General features: G+C 42.3%; 1 protein-coding gene across 1 annotated transcript in view; it reads right to left on the minus strand.

The window, feature by feature from the left end:
* Positions 1–2,192: 2,192 nt before the first annotated feature.
* Positions 2,193–17,687, minus strand: part of mitf (melanocyte inducing transcription factor) — a gene marked incomplete at its 3' end in the record, with an annotated part of 162,741 nt that continues 147,246 nt past the window's right edge. Inside the window, 6 exon segments of the mRNA NM_001100277.1 lie at positions 2,193–3,252; positions 3,253–6,635; positions 9,112–9,259; positions 9,751–9,826; positions 11,981–12,037; positions 16,595–16,712. Of these exon segments, the coding sequence (NP_001093747.1) occupies positions 6,243–6,635; positions 9,112–9,259; positions 9,751–9,826; positions 11,981–12,037; positions 16,595–16,712 (792 nt within the window).

The following is a 17,687-nucleotide window of genomic DNA, read 5'->3' on the forward strand; positions in this document are numbered from 1 at the left end:
TATAAACTCGACATGTATAAATTCTAATTAAACGAATCAATTAAACCGTTAGTAAGTCAATTTCGAGTTTACATTCGAAAACCCCCAAATTTCTCGAGTTGAAAAAAATTTAAACGGACGTTCGTTTCCATGAATCCTATTTATTTTTCCCAAACAGGGAATTGCTCCAGCAGCCATTTTAGGAGCATTGGCACTCATTCTTGGAAAACAATAATGTGTTTCACTTGAAACTGGGTGAAACTAAAACCAATGATGGGATTAACTTCCCCTTGAAGCTGGGTGAAACTAAAGTCAATGATGGGATTAACTTCCCCTTGAAGCTGAGTGAATCTGAAAACAATGATGGGATTAACTTCCCCTTGAAGTTGTGTGAAACTGAAAAAAATGAGGGGATTAACTTCCCCTTGAAGATGAATGAATCTGAAAACAATGATGGGATTAACTTCCCCTTGAAGCTGGGTGAAACTAAACATGAATAAATCACGAATTATGGGAGTTTTTTTTTCGAAAAACTAGAATTTTTCGTGGAACAATAATGAAAAAAAAACGAGTTCTGGCAAAAACCCATTCGTAAATCTCAAAATTATCTAGAAGTAAGAAAAAATCTGACTTTATCTCACAATTGCTTAGTAAATGTGCCCCTAAGTGTTATAATGGAACTTGCCCCCACGTGGCCAGTCAAAATCCTAAATTAATTTGCATTAGGGATGCACCGAATCCAGGATTTGGTTTGGGATTCGGCCAAGATTTGGCCTTTTTCAGCAGGATTTGGCCGAATCCATGCTTCTGGCCGAACTGAATCCGAATCCTAAAAATCACGTGACTTTTTTTTTCACGTAAACACAGAAGTTGAAGATGTTTCCCATTTTTCCCAGATTTAACCCTTCCAAGGATTCGTATTCAGTTCGGTATTCGACCGAATCCTTTACGAAGGGTTTGGGGGGGATTCAGTTGCATAACAGTTATAGAAATATGTATAACCAACCCAACTTGACGGCTGATCTATCGACCTGATGATTTGATATTGTAACCTATATAAAAGGTCAAAATACGTTCATAAGAATAAAATGTTTACATTTTCCAAATGTACGCACTGCAGCCGGGTTACCCCTCTCATTTATCTTGCCATAAACATGTTTTACAAAAAGCATTTTTTTTTTTTCAAGCTGGTATATTCTACCTGAGATACCGACTAACGATAATACTGCTTCTTCAACTTTTTCTTCGTCCTTCTCATTTTAATGTGAGCGAAAAAAACATCACAACTTGACATTTGCATTTTTGTTTCCGAACCCCCCCCCCCCCAAAGTAACAGTTTTAATAAATAGGAACATCCTTAACCTTTACCGTCCTTCACAGTCTTTCCAAAAGCTTCAATGAGATCTATCGACAATGTCAATTGGCACTTCATCTACAATATTTTTTCTCACAAATATGAAACAATCCCGAGTTCAGCACAATAAAAGTGGAAGCACTTTGTTGTTGTTGTTGTCTAAGGGGATATCCGGCGATGCCCAAGTTCACAATTATACTGTAAAAACTCCAGTAGGTTTCACTATGACATTCTTCAGTCAGTGCGTTCCAAATGAAAAGCGACTAGATATATAAGGCACTTCATTCTGAATGATTTCTATCGTCTAATCTGCCTACTAAAGAGGTCGTGGTTCCTCGGAATCAAATCAATTCAGCTTGTAACAACATGGCTTAAGCCCCGCGAGGCGCCTCATGTGGATAAAACACAAGTATGACTATCGTTATTGCATAGGTCTACATAATTATTACACTTCAACTACTTTTACGACATTGTTTTATCTTAAATATACCGATAAGTAACAGTTATCTGAAGATGTATGAGTTTGCGGCAACACCTCCCGGAGAGCCTGCATTTTTCACGCAGATAAATCAATTTCCCAGAAGGCATTTCGTATTCACATTGCTAAACGAACTGACAAAAAAAAAAACACTAATTAAACCAACGAACGTCTTCAGAATCCAATAATCTGTACGTTTCTGTATGTACCTCTAAAAATAAATAGGTTTTTATGTCTCCAAGCGGCATTGTGTCTAAAGTCTAAAAGCACTAGTTCTTAAACATGTCTAGAATTAATGTACAAAATATTTCCCCAACTTCTTTGTGTGTGGTTTTTTTTTTTTCACAGCAGAAATGAAAATTCAGAAAATGCTGCTCGATATTTTTTTAAACTGTTAAATACAAAAAAGGCGCTTTATCCCCCTTAAAAAAAATTCATACAAAATAATCAGTATTATAATCGAATTAACCTATATTGGACGATTTCAAATTAAAACGCTAAGAATAATAGTAAATGGGTTGAGGGCTTAGGGCTTAGTAAGGCATAGCCAATAAACTGTATGTAGGGTCGGACTGGGCCACCGGGACTCTGGAAAAAACCCGGTGGGCCCTGGTGGCCCAGACCCGATCACCACAGGGCTCTCCACTGAGCCACCCATCTCCCCCCCCCCACCCCCGACACGGTGCAGGTAACTTTCATTTACGTGCACTCAGGGGAGGGGACTGGGTGGGTGGTGGGGGCCCCTGTGGGAGGGGAGGGATATATGTGTGTGTGAAGGCTGCAGCAGGGGCCATTGGGGGGTGCAGGGGCCCCTGAGGCAGAAGCCTCGGTGGGCCCTGCACCCCCCAGTCCAACACTGACTGTACGCATTGCTGACCCCTAAACCCACAAGTGTAAATCTTCAAATGAAGTTTACAGTGAGGAGTACAATGTTCGACTATGAAATAGGAATTGCATTTATAAATATTTCCAGGAATCTCTGTATAAACTGGCTCTTGTCTTTAAAATAAGGGAGACAGATTCTCCATAAATGATACATTTTACTCTATATATTATTATTATACAGATATCGGACCCCTTATCCGGAGACCTATTATCCAGAAAGTTCCGAATTACAGAAAGGCCATCTCCCATAGACCCCATTTTAATCAAATAATTCACATTTTTAAAAATTATTTCATTTTTTTCTGTAATTTCTCTGTAATAATACAACAGTACCTTGTACTTCATCCCAACTAAGATATAATTACCCCTTATTGGGGGCAGAACAGCCCTATTGGGTTTATTTCATGGTTAAATAATTCCCTTTTCTCTGTAATAATATAACAGTACCTGTACTTGATCCCAACTAAGATATAATTACCCCTTATTGGGGGCAGAACAGCCCTATTGGGTTTATTTCATGGTTAAATGACTCCCTTTTCTCTGTAATAATAAAACAGTACCTGTAATTGATCCCAACTAAGATATAATTAATCCTTATTGGAGCCAAAACAATCCTATTGGGTTTAATTACTGTTTAAATCAATTTTTCAGTAGACTTAAGGTAGGAGATCCGAATTATGGAAAGATCCCTTATCTGGAAAACCCCAGGTCCTGAGCATTCTGGATAACAGGTCCCATACCTGTATAGCCAAATGAAGGGCTTAATATGTCTCCAGTTTATTGTGATCACCATCAGGCCAGTTAATTAAATAGAAAGAAAAGGGGGGAAGAAATACCACAACCCCATCCTCAGATATTATGAATCCATTATTGGTTAACTTTTAAAGGTATAGGGAGACAGCAGAGGGAAGAGACTGCTGGCCAACCTCTTCTAGGAGGGTTTAAGACCACAAAAGACTTGGGCAGTCCTAACTAAACTACTGCATGATGTGTGTGAAATAGATCATTGTCCCCAAAACTCAGGGTACGGGGCTAAAACATGAAATGAAAACAATGAGACAGTGTTCTAAGTAGGGAACCCTTGGGTTTCTAAGCGTTTAGCACCCCAATGTCTGTAGGGGGCATGCTGAATGCATAGAAACTAATTCCAATAATAAAACAACCTCAAGGGTTTCATTGGCGTGAAACACACCACATCAATGACTGCATGCCTTAATATAAGTAATCATGTATATGTAATCACAAATAAATGCCATATACCAAGCTGCCTGATGCATACTATATGGATTCTGAACATGCATTGCATCCTGGTATGTGGTATGTATCAATGCATTTATTTTATTTTTTTTACTTAATAATTTAAGATACCCGTGTGCACACACCCTGAAAGCAAAGAGCAGCCGATTAGGGATATATTGTCAGAAATACTTATATTATAACATATACATACTGTAGCAATCCCTGATAGGCAGTAAAGAGCATTGCTTAGACACCCTGAATCTGCTGAAAAACAGCACGGGCCATAGATAAACACAGCAAACACTCATGGCTTATAATGTGGTTGGATTACTGAGCTGATCATGGTCAGACTGGCCTACAAGAACATCAGAGGATCTCCTGGTGGGGACTAGTGGACTCCACCCTAGGAGAAGTCTCATCAAACCACCCTTTTTTCTACTATGGACCTATTAAAAAACCTGTACAATTTGGCACATTCTATATATCATATCCGTGGGCTCAGAAAATCAGGTCCTCTGGTTGGCCATAGGTGACCAAGTCTGATATTGATGCTAACTGGCAACTCCATTTAAAGCAAGGGTGAGAATGGCACCTTCCCATGAAAGCACCCACCCATGAGGATAAAGACGTGCCTGCAACATTTGCCTCTTCATTTCTAACTATGGAAACAGGTCTGTGGATGTAACAGGCCTTTCCGTTATCAACGTTTGTAAACAAGATGTTTGTTCTTGGTAAGCTGACCTTGAGATGTACTCTATTTCAGCATCTGGGTAGAAGAAATGGGTCCATAGAGGCTCATGTTTACATACTTTCACAACACTGTGACTAGTGTCACTCACTGGGGGAATACTGTTAATGGCATTAGCAGAAATAAGAGGGAAAATATAGTCACACATAAGGTTGGTTCCGACAGTATTTTCTCTATTCTCCCTTAAGACGTGGACTTTTCTGGAAAATTTGTGTCAGCAGAAGGGGTGTGTGCATGTACTGACATTGTGTAGGACTTCCCACTATAGGGTAGATCAGTATATTATCACCCTCAACCAAGCTGTCCCAGAATTGCAGTGGTTTTCAACCCATCGTTATCAGAGCAAACCTCCATAAATGGCCACCTCTCTACAGCTGTATAGGAAAATGAATGACCTCTAAGTAAAGACAAAAATGGTAAGGCTCATTCTCACATGCCAAAATCATATGACAGAATGGGAATACACAATGAAGCCACTGTTAAATCCCTATGTCAGCTTCTGTGATGGTAACTCAGGGACCCTACAACATTCTTTTAAGCACTTTTTGGTGATTTGCATTTGCGTAGAACAATCCGACAATTGTGACATAAGCTTTAACTGTTTTCTGTCCTCTACAACCCTCCTGGATATAGAAGCCTATGCCTGATCTTTTGTTCTAAGTTCCACCTCTTGTACTGGAAATTATATCACTTCTAAAACCAATCCAGTCTAAGTCCAGACTCCCTCAACAAAACAATATGTGCCTAGTATTCTCTTCCCCACTTGGGCAAAACTGTCACACACCTATACCTGTGCCCCTAGTCCTCATCTCTTGCATTTCTTGTCCTATCTTAATTCTCCAAACTTCCCCAGTAAATATTGTTGCTTAGACATACTACACACCTAATATTTCAATAATCAGCCTCTTTTATCAGCTACATATCCTGCCAATGTATAGTGCCAATTAAATACAAGTAGTTGACATTTAAACCATGTGTTCTCTTCAGTTGATCCGTTAAACATTTGCCATAATACTTTATCATTTTACTCCAGATTCTATTGAAACCAAAGGGCCCAGGAAAAAAAAACATGATTGAGTGCTTCTTTCTTGTCTTATCTTCATATATATTCTCAGAGTCATGTATAATCATTTTCTTAGGACCATATCACCCAGAGGGGTTGAGGTATTCTACGTACTTCCAATCAGATACTTGTTTCTGTGCCTTTATTTCCATATGACAATGAGACGCGGTCTGTTGAGAGATTAACCTGAATATCTTGACAGTATGGTTGTGGTGGAGGGAAGCTGCTTTAAATAGGTTTGACATTCTCCGTTAGTCCAGGTATGTACAAAGCAGTTTCTCAAAATACTTTGGAGGCAAACCAAGTCATGATATACACCAAAAAAATCTTTACAAAAGTCTAAAAAAAATAAAATATATATAAGTGCTGGCCTATAGGGCGAACACAACAAAGTTTCTATGAAAGTGAGCTATCCAGAAAGCTAGAAGTATAGTTATCTACCGCTCTGAAACAATAAAAGTATTACAGTTTGTAAGAGCATGTCCTGTAGCTTGTGCTAACAGTGGTCGTTTTCTTCCATGCTGATGCTGCTTCTTCTGCTGTTTGTTCTGGAGGCCCCAGGAGATATGGTGTGATGTGGATCATTTACTCTTGGAGAAAGTGTATCGTCCATAAACATGTCTTCCAGTTTAGAGCCCAGCTTGGTGGGGATGCTGTAGGCTGTTGGGGAGTCAGTCATGTTCCTCAGGTTATTGCTGAAAGTAATGGTTCCATCAGTGAGATCCAGAGTGGTTGTGCCAGAAAGGTCGTGGTGGTTTGACAGAATCTCCTGATTGCAACTGTCGAGCATTGGCTCCTGTTTGATGACTCTGTTGACAAGGTCTGTTGAGCAGAGGCCAGTAGAAGGCATAATGGAAAGGCCATGTGCGCGAGCTTGCATCTCTAGCTCCTAAAAGATAAAGCACATCATGGTTGTCATTAATATGGGCTTACCTCTATATTCATTATGGTGGCATGCTGTTACAATAGAGTTAGGTCATGACAATACTACTTCCATCATTTTATTTCCATTAATTGTAGTTATATTGTTTTATTCCAAATCATATGGGTTATCAAAAGACCTAGGGATACGCCAGTTTTCTAGGCTAATCTACCCCTATATCCACAATGTCAATTTGCTCCCACCTAGAGTCAAGTGACCTTCTGAAGACAATCTTTCTCCCTGAAACACTGGTAAATTCATAAATTGGCAATCCATAGACAGTTTTATAATACTGGGTTACTAGTACAGGTATCGGACCCCTTATCCGGAAACCCATTATCCAGAAAGTTTCGAATTACGGAAAGGGCATCTCCCATAGACTTCATTTTAATTAAATAATTCACATTTTAAAAAATGATTTCCTTTTTCTCTGTAATAATAAAACAGTACCTGTACTTGATCCCAACTAAGATATAATTACCCCTTATTGGGGGCAGAACAGCCCTATTGGGTTTATTTAATGGTTAAATGATTCCCTTTTCTCTGTAATAATAAAACAGTACCTGTACTTGATCCCAACTAAGATATAATTACCCCTTATTGGGGGCACAACAGTCCTATTGGGTTTATTTAATGGTTAAATGATTCCCTTTTCTCTGTAATAATAAAACAGTACCTGTACTTGATCCCAACTAAGATATAATTACCCCTTATTGGGGCAGAACAGCCCTATTGGGTTTATTTAATGGTTAAATGATTCCCTTTTCTCTGTAATAATAAAACAGTACCTGTACTTGATCCTAACTAAGATATAATTACCCCTTATTGGGGGCAGAACAGCCCTATTGGGTTTATTTCATGGTTAAATGATTCCCTTTTCTCTGTAATAATAAAACAGTACCTGTACTTGATCCCAACTAAGATATAATTACCCCTTATTGGGGGCAGAACAGCCCTATTGGGTTTATTTAATGGTTAAATGATTCCCTTTTCTCTGTAATAATAAAACAGTACCTGTACTTGATCCCAACTAAGATATAATTACCCCTTATTGGGGGCAGAACAGCCCTATTGGGTTTATTTAATGGTTAAATGATTCCCTTTTCTCTGTAATAATAAAACAGTACCTGTACTTGATCCCAACTAAGATATAATTACTCCTTATCGGGGGTATTCTCTCCATAGAATACTGCATATAGACTTAAAAATAGAGATCCTTCCATAGTGGAACATCCATTGCATCTAAATCTCATGACTACTTCTTCTAAAATACTTTCAGATGTGTCGGAACAAAAATATACAATATATGACACATGTCAGAATCAATTACTCGAAAGAACTCAGCGAGGTGAAATATCTGTTACATAACATTTGAAAACTCCTTCGGGCGGCAATCGGTAATCTATCTTTTCCGTTTGGGTAATTGCTCTTTGAACTGAATGGCAATGTGTCAAGTGATTTGCAAAAAAAACAATCAAGCCATAAAGTTTTACAAAAGAAATGTAAATTAGAATGCCTTTGGCAGAACTGGCATCATAGATCCCAGAGCCAAACAGGTTTCCCGATATCCACCTCAGCCGCAAAATCTGATTTCATCACAGGATAAACCGTCACAAATCAGAAAGCAAAAATACATCATCTAAAACCTGGGGCATTCCCCAACCCCCTCACTGCCCTCACCATGAGGAACCCTCTACCCAACATCCCCCGACAGGGCATTCCCCAACCCCCTCACTGCCCTCATCGTGAGGAACCCCCTACCCAACATCCCCCGGCAGGGCATTCCCCAACCCCCTCACTGCCCTCACAGCAAGGAACCCCCTACCCAACATCCCCTGGCAGGGCATTCCCCAACCTCACTGCCCTCACCGTGAGGAACCCCCTACCCAACATCCCCCGGCAGGGCATTCCCCAACCCCCTCACTGCCCTCACCGTGAGGAACCCCCTACCCAACATCCCCCGGCAGGGCATTCCCCAACCCCCTCACTGCCCTCACTATGAGGAACCCCCTACCCAACATCCCCCGGCGGACATTCCCCAACCTCACCGTGAGGAACCCCCTACCCAACATCCCCCGGCAGGGCATTCCCCAACCCCCTCACTGCCCTCACTATGAGGAACCCCCTACCCAACATCCCCCGGCGGACATTCCCCAACCTCACTGTGAGGAACCCCCTATGCTGCTTCAAATGAAAGTTCCGTTCCTCTAATCTAAAGAGGTGTTTAATGGTCCATAACCATCACTGGACACCAGGAGGCAACATACCATTCTCTAGTCTCTGTACAGTCGTTGGAGAAGGACACATTTTGCTAAATACAAGGTGAAGATATGTCAAGTCAAATATATGGAGGAATGTTTTTTTTAATAGGGGCCATCTACCCAACCTGCTGATTGAAATGAGTGATGTTATATCAGCTTTGTACTTTGTGAAGCTCACACACCTGTATCCTCAGGAGCAGATGGCGGTTGGCGTGCTCCAGTTTCTTCTGCTTGTTCTCGACCTCCTTTGACCGCTGCTGTTCTCGTTGCAGTTTGCGAATGTAATCCACCGAGGCTTTTAATATTGTTCCCTTGTTCCACCTCATGTCACTAGAAGAGACAATCCGGTGTGGTGGAATATTACAATTTTGCACCAAGGGATTACTGAATGGAATGGCAAAGTCAGAGGGAAAAAACAACTATGGAACCTGAGAGGACTACAGATTAAAGGGGCCAAAACACCATCCTACGTGCAGGAAATTACCAGTTTTATTATAAGACAAGTGAAAATACCCGGTGGGGGTTATTTGCCAGGTACTTCCCCATGGTTACTATTGCTGTTCTTGGGCCAATGCACCTTTTTCCTAAAAAATCCTCTGGCCAGGGGTGTTCTAACTGCGATGCCATCCCTATATTTTCAGCCACTTCCCAATGGCCCTTTTGGCAACCCAGGACCATACTCCTGTACACTGCCTGGGATTGTGCTATATGATAAATACCAAAAATGTCACTATATTGTCAGGGACAACCAATAAGACTGTTGGGAAGAGGAGCACCCACACGGGGAAAATGTACAATTTCATTTACAATCCTGTACTTACGGATCGTTCGATTTGGGTATTAGAGTTCCTAATTCTTTAATGCGATCATTGATGTTAAATCTTCGCCTTCTTTCAACTAGAAAAATAAAAAAGTGATAAGATAAGGGTGTTAATGCAGACTAAAATGCAGTATTTAACAATAATTAAACACAACAACAGGGGAGGGAATAAAACTATACATCTGTGAATTTCCTTTACAAAGAAACATAATCGTTCCCTATGTAACAGGTAATGGATACTGTAGTAAGGGTATTACCAAAAAGGGCCACTTGGTGGAACTCTTGCACTTCATTTTGTTTGGTAGAGAACATTCCGGTATTATAATGTATAAACAATAAATTCAGGCATTTAAGTCTACAGTTATCAGAAACACACAAATTGCCATCTACTCCCTGTACACGGTCGTATCAGTAAGCACAATAAATTGCTGCAACTTATGATTCTGTTCAATTCAATTCTTATGTTCTCAACTAACCAGTTAACTTGCTCACCAGCACCAGCCAATCCCCACTCCTCTGCTACCCTCTACTGGAGAGCTGTGATACTACAGTATCATTTATATACGTTACTTGTTTGGTTGGGGTTGTCGTGGTACCTTTAAGGAAGAGTAACATCAAAAAGTGTTTTAAAGTAATTAAAATATAATGTGCTGTTCTGGTGTTTTTGCTACAGAAAAGCTACTATATAAATAAGCTGCTGTGTAGCCATGGGGGCAGCCATTCAAGCTGGAGAAAAGGCACAGGTTACATAGCAGATAACTAGTAGATAAGCCCCATATAATGGGGATTTATCTGTTATCTGCTAAGTAACCTGTGCCTTTTCTCCTTTGAATGGCTGCCCCCATGGCTACACAGCAGCTAACTTATATAAACTATAGTAGGGTTTCTGAGGCAAACACACCAGTTGTAGAAATGCAGGGCAACAGTACATTATATTGTCATTACTTTTATACACTTTCAGTTTTTGGTGTTACTGTTCCTTTAAGGGGTTCTATTGGTTCCCTTTCTATCCCATATAACACATCTCACACTATTAGATGTGTTGGTTTAATACCATCACTATGCTGAAGACACATTAATCTGTTTTTCCTCTTTGATCTCTCCCCCTCCCTTTAATTCCTGCCCCTGGCTTATTTCCACTGTTATTTTCCTTGAGTGTCCTCTTATGACCTGGAATTTTATCTCAGTAAAACAGAAGTCAAAATATTCCCTACTTATCCCACCAGCCCCTGCACTTACTGTCAACAAATTAACACTTACTCCCACATCCCAATTATGCTCTCTTGGAATTACATTTCACTCCGCTCTGTCCTCTTCCGCTCAACTCAAAACTCTCCTCAGATTATATTGTATTGCTCACATAGCCGGCCAACTCTCTCTGCTGTAATGCGAACCCTTGGGTACCCTTTCCCACCTCAGTTATTATAACCTTCTTCTAAAAAAGTTCTCTCTACATTCCATAATACAGTCATTATTTTCACTCCCCAGCTATACCAACTCACACCTTACTGTTCACATCAGAATATCCCTATCTCATTTATGAAGCCATTAATATTCTTTACTCTACCATGTTCATCTATCCCTAAACCCTCTGCTTTTTGGTACTAGGTATCCACCTGAAATTCTCAACCTTCTCTGGTGGTAATAGAAAAGATGCCACAAAGTCTGCACCAGGTTTAGTAAGCCCTATCAGCAAGTATTTCTTTCAAAGCAAACCTGTTACGGGTTACTAGACCATAGTATTTTTAAAGCACTGCAGAAAATAATATAATCATTGATGTAGTTGGGCCACATCACATCTTCACATCTTGACCACATGTAGGGCAAGGGTTAGTCATTTCAAGCCCTACTTTGAGGCCAATCAGTTGGCCAGGGCCTCTCTAACATTACAAGAAGGTTGCAAACATATGAAAACATTGTTGAATCAACCATTCAATAAGAGTTCCAAGAATATCTAGGACTTCAAACGTGAGCAACCCAAATCTTGCTCTATTTGTCCTCCAAGATGGGCTTCCAGGAGTATCAGGAGAGCGTTTTCCTCAAATTTCCTTCTTCGTGGCCTTCATGTTGGGCCCCCCAACCAAGGCTTTACACCCCCCAGGGGATCCAGCCCCGCACTTTGGGAATCACAAGTTCTAATACACATATTTAAGGCATCTCCTTGGTCTATGAGTCAAAGGTACACACAGGGGCACACACAGCACATGTAGAAATAAGAAATGGCAGCTCACTGAGGTTGTGATTGTCCTTCTTCTGCCTTTCCTTGGCCAACGCTCTTGCCTCCGATTCTGCAGAAAACAAGGAAAGAAACACACTATTAGGAAAATCCAAACAATCTGTAGATACTCAAAGGAAGGATTAGTCTTGTTTTCTGATGTTTGTTGAACATTTCTGCATGTTCTGAAGGATCCGGTCACTAACAGGTCTAATTGTGACATCCCTACGTAGCACGATGAAAGTAATACTGCGTCCTGCATAGAGGCAAACAGTTTGTATGTCCATTTATCTAATTATCTTATGTCCATTGCACTTGTTCAAATGCATGACAATTGTGACATCAACACACACATATAAAAGATGTGGCGCATATAGAAACTTCTTTAGGAAAGCCGCTAATATAACTGACATCACTACATTAGATTAAGAGACTCTTTCAGATTGGTGCCAGGTTACTAAGAGGGCATAGACAGACATGGAGTAGGGACCAAAGCAAGGTTTGCTGCCACAAGCAGTACCTCTATGCATTATGTCAAAGTCATAGGAAAACAATTTGCACAGGTTTATTTTGCTTTAAGTAGACAAACATAGTGTGACAGCATGGGGAATTCCTGTTTATGGATAGGAGCTGCCATATTGCTATTCTTGGCTCAGGCATCCCATATAGACATATAATAATAGATAGTAATAGATAGAGTTGCCAACCGTGTCTACTAAACCCTATCTATTATCTATACTAACTGGCTGGTATTTGACAAGCCTACTCAATAAATCAGCAACTAGGGCCAGTACCCATATTATAAATTTACTGGTAATGTACTTGTAATGTAATGGCCTATAAATCTCTTGCTTCCCTGACCCGCTCCTCTGCCGATTACTCTTTAAACTACTGTATGGGCCCAGCTCTGCTCAGCCTATAACCCTGCTCAGCCCACCCATTTCCCTTCTCATTTACCAGCCCCATCCACTTTTCTCTGCCCATTTCCCCACCCCTTACATCATAGCCCCACCCCCCACATGGCATCACATCCTGCCCCCCAACCACGTGGCCGGTATTAGTCACAGAAAAAGGTGGCAACCCTAGTAATACCTGCAGATACATGGTTAAGTCCAGTCTACAAGGCCACTGGCAAGCTCTTTAGGGCTCTGTCCACTTATATCTATTAACTATAAAATGAGAGTTCCTACGGCAAAAGTCATAAACCGTGTACTTTCTGTTACTCTTAATTTAAAATACAGAAAGCAGAAAAACACTGAAATCAATTTGGATGCATGTCAGTGCCTTCTATTGGTCCATTGGCTCCTTTGTCTGTGAACCCCATTGGCAAACTGGCATTTCATGTGACACTAAATGCAACTTTTATGGGTATAAGGGAGTAAAGAACGAGAGCTGGCATAGTTTGTTAATTAATTTTGTAATAAAAAAAACCTGTGCTACTTGAACAATGAGGTAATAGATATAGTTATTCACTACAGGCATTGGGCCTGGTTTGAGATGATCTGGGAAAGTCTTTTAATATCTGCAACCTTCTGATATAAAAAGTTATTGCCTGTCACCATATTGTCCGATCCCACAGAGGCTATTATCCCCCCACTGCTACTATAGGCACCATCTCTCCCTACTATACCTGCTATCCCACAGCCCTAGTCCCTTCCCAGAGGCTATTATCCCCCCACTGCTACTATAGGCACCATCTCTCCCTACTATACCAGCTATCCCACAGCCCCAGTCCCTTCCCAGAGGCTATTATCCCCCCACTGCTACTATAGGCACCATCTCTCCCTACTATACCTGCTATCCCACAGCCCCAGTCCCTTCCCAGAGGCTATTATCCCCCCACTGCTACTATAGGCACCATCTCTCCCTACTATACCTGCTATCCCACAGCCCCAGTCCCTTCCCAGAGGCTATTATCCCCCCACTGCTACTATAGGCACCATCTCTCCCTACTATACCTGCTATCCCACAGCCCCAGTCCCTTCCCAGAGGCTATTATCCCCCCACTGCTACTATAGGCACCATCTCTCCCTACTATACCTGCTATCCCACAGCCCCAGTCCCTCCCCAGAGGCTATTATCCCACTGCTACTATAGGCACCATCTCTCCCTACTATACCTGCTATCCCACAGCCCCAGTCCCTTCCCAGAGACTATTATCCCCCCACTGCTACTATAGGCACCATCTCTCCCTACTATACCTGCTATCCCACAGCCCCAGTCCCTTCCCAGAGGCTATTATCCCCCCACTGCTACTATAGGCACCATCTCTCCCTACTATACCTGCTACCCCACAGCCCCAGTCCCTTCCCAGAGGCTATTATCCCCCCACTGCTACTATAGGCACCATCTCTCCCTACTATACCTGCTATCCCACAGCCCCAGTCCCTTCCCAGAGGCTATTATCCCCCCACTGCTACTATAGGCACCATCTCTCCCTACTATACCTGCTATCCCACAGCCCCAGTCCCTTCCCAGAGGCTATTATCCCACTGCTACTATAGGCACCATCTCTCCCTACTATACCTGCTATCCCACAGCCCCAGTCCCTTCCCAGAGGCTATTATCCCCCCACTGCTACTATAGGCACCATCTCTCCCTACTATACCTGCTATCCCACAGCCCCAGTCCCTCCCCAGAGGCTATTATCCCACTGCTACTATAGGCACCATCTCTCCCTACTATACCTGCTATCCCACAGCCCCAGTCCCTTCCCAGAGGCTATTATCCCCCCACTGCTACTATAGGCACCATCTCTCCCTACTATACCTGCTATCCCACAGCCCCAGTCCCTTCCCAGAGACTATTATCCCCCCACTGCTACTATAGGCACCATCTCTCCCTACTATACCTGCTATCCCACAGCCCCAGTCCCTTCCCAGAGGCTATTATCCCCCCACTGCTACTATAGGCACCACCTCTCCCTACTATACCTGCTACCCCACAGCCCCAGTCCCTTCCCAGAGGATATTATCCCCCCACTGCTACTATAGGCACCATCTCTCCCTACTATACCTGCTATCCCACAGCCCCAGTCCCTTCCCAGAGGCTATTATCCCCCCACTGCTACTATAGGCACCATCTCTCCCTACTATACCTGCTATCCCACAGCCCCAGTCCCTTCCCAGAGGCTATTATCCCACTGCTACTATAGGCACCATCTCTCCCTACTATACCTGCTATCCCACAGCCCCAGTCCCTTCCCAGAGACTATTATCCCCCCACTGCTACTATAGGCACCATCTCTCCCTACTATACCTGCTATCCCACAGCCCCAGTCCCTTCCCAGAGGCTATTATCCCCCCACTGCTACTATAGGCACCATCTCTCCCTACTATACCTGCTACCCCACAGCCCCAGTCCCTTCCCAGAGGCTATTATCCCCCCACTGCTACTATAGGCACCATCTCTCCCTACTATACCTGCTATCCCACAGCCCCAGTCCCTTCCCAGAGGCTATTATCCCCCCACTGCTACTATAGGCACCATCTCTCCCTACTATACCTGCTATCCCACAGCCCCAGTCCCTTCCCAGAGGCTATTATCCCACTGCTACTATAGGCACCATCTCTCCCTACTATACCTGCTATCCCACAGCCCCAGTCCCTTCCCAGAGGCTATTATCCCCCCACTGGTACTATAGGCACCATCTCTCCCTACTATACCTGCTATCCCACAGCCCCAGTCCCTTCCCAGAGGCTATTATCCCCCCACTGCTACTATAGGCACCATCTCTCCCTACTATACCTGCTATCCCACAGCCCCAGTCCCTTCCCAGAGGCTATTATCCCCCCACTGCTACTATAGGCACCATCTCTCCCTACTATACCTGCTATCCCACAGCCCCAGTCCCTTCCCAGAGGCTATTATCCCCCCCACTGCTACTATAGGCCCCATCTCTCCCTACTATACCTGCTATTCCACAGCCCCAGTCCCTTCCCAGAGGCTATTATCCCCCCACTGCTACTATAGGCACCATCTCTCCCTACTATACCTGCTATCCCACAGCCCCAGTCCCTTCCCAGAGGCTATTATCCCCCCACTGCTACTATAGGCACCATCTCTCCCTACTATACCTGCTATCCCACAGCCCCTGTCCCTTCCCAGAGGCTATTATCCCCCCACTGCTACTATAGGCACCATCTCTCCCTACTATACCTGCTATCCCACAGCCCCAGTCCCTTCCCAGAGGCTATTATCCCCCCACTGTTACTATAGGCACCATCTCTCCCTACTATACCTGCTATCCCACAGCCCCAGTCCCTTCCCAGAGGCTATTATCCCCCCACTGCTACTATAGGCACCATCTCTCCCTACTATACCTGCTATCCCACAGCCACAGTCCGTTCCTATAGGCTATTATCCCCATTGCTACTATAGGCACTACTAAACAGAGCTCTACTTATGCATCTTTTTTCTTAAAACTACTTTGGCATGAAATAAATTTTGGTTTTAAATGATTCATAATGTTCTAAATTATTTGTGTTGCATGTAATTATAACTATAGTTATATACCTTTAGACTCCAATTGCAAGACAGTAGTTTGCAAAATAAACAACACAACATAGTACTGGTGCTTCTCATGGGATAGATATCGTCTCTCAACCTCTCTAATATTTAAATTATTTACCTGTGAACTCCCTTTTGATATGGGGCAGATTAGCAGGGCAAGAATTACTGACGTTTAACCCCGGAGGAGGCATACCTTGATTTCCATAAATGTCAATCATATTACCAGAGACAGGCAGCTATAAGAAAAAAAAAAAGAATATTTAGTCTCCATTGCTACAATTCCATTACAGACAGATCACAATAAAGCAAAAAAGATTGTAGTGTTAATGTGTTAGGATAACATTTTTGCTTTGCTCTGTATAGTTAATATAATAATGGGTGAAAACTCACTTCTGCGAGGAATGATCCAGTTTGATTAATCTGAAAAAAATAAATCCTGAATCTGTACTACTATAATGACACAAAATGCACAAATATTCAAACGATAAATGGCAAAAAATATTGGAAAATGTACAACACCAATGCTTGCTTATAGGAATAGCCGATAATGCACTAACTAATGTAACTAACCCCTTATTCTGAAACTGAAAATTCTTTTTTTATTGTTTCTTGTTTTAAGTACATTTTATCTCAATTTTTTTATTTTTTCTTCTTGTGTCAAAATTAGGGATGCACCAAATCCAGGATATGGTTCGGTATTGGGCCAGGATTCAACCTTTTTCAGCATGGTTCGGATTCGGCCGAATCCATTGTCCTGACTGAACTTAATCCGAATCCTACTGGCCTGTTTACTAAGATTGGAGATAAATATCTCCAGTGATGTTGCCCATAGCAACCAGTCAGCAATAGGATTTGAACAGTCACCTACAAGTTAGAAATCAAAGCAAAGACCTAATTGGTTTCTACGGGCAACATCACCGGTGATATTTATCTCCATTCTTAGTAAACACACCCCTTGGTTCGGTATTTGGCCAAATCCCTTAACATGGATTCGGGGGTTTGGCCGAACCTGAAAAACTAGGGTTCTGTGCATCCCTAGTCAAAATCCTTTTCAGATTAGGAGACATTTCAAAGACTCCTATTGATTGGATTTACTGACTCCACCAATGCTGTTGTTCCTTACTGGATAGGGTTGTTATTAGTTCTGAGGTTCCCATTAATTTAGGTCAGAAAATGCAGACAAATGCCTTTTTTCAACCCAAGTTACTATG

The sequence above is a fragment of the Xenopus tropicalis genome, chromosome 4 (assembly GCF_000004195.4).
Source record: "Xenopus tropicalis strain Nigerian chromosome 4, UCB_Xtro_10.0, whole genome shotgun sequence".
Classification (NCBI taxonomy): Eukaryota; Metazoa; Chordata; class Amphibia; order Anura; family Pipidae; genus Xenopus; species Xenopus tropicalis.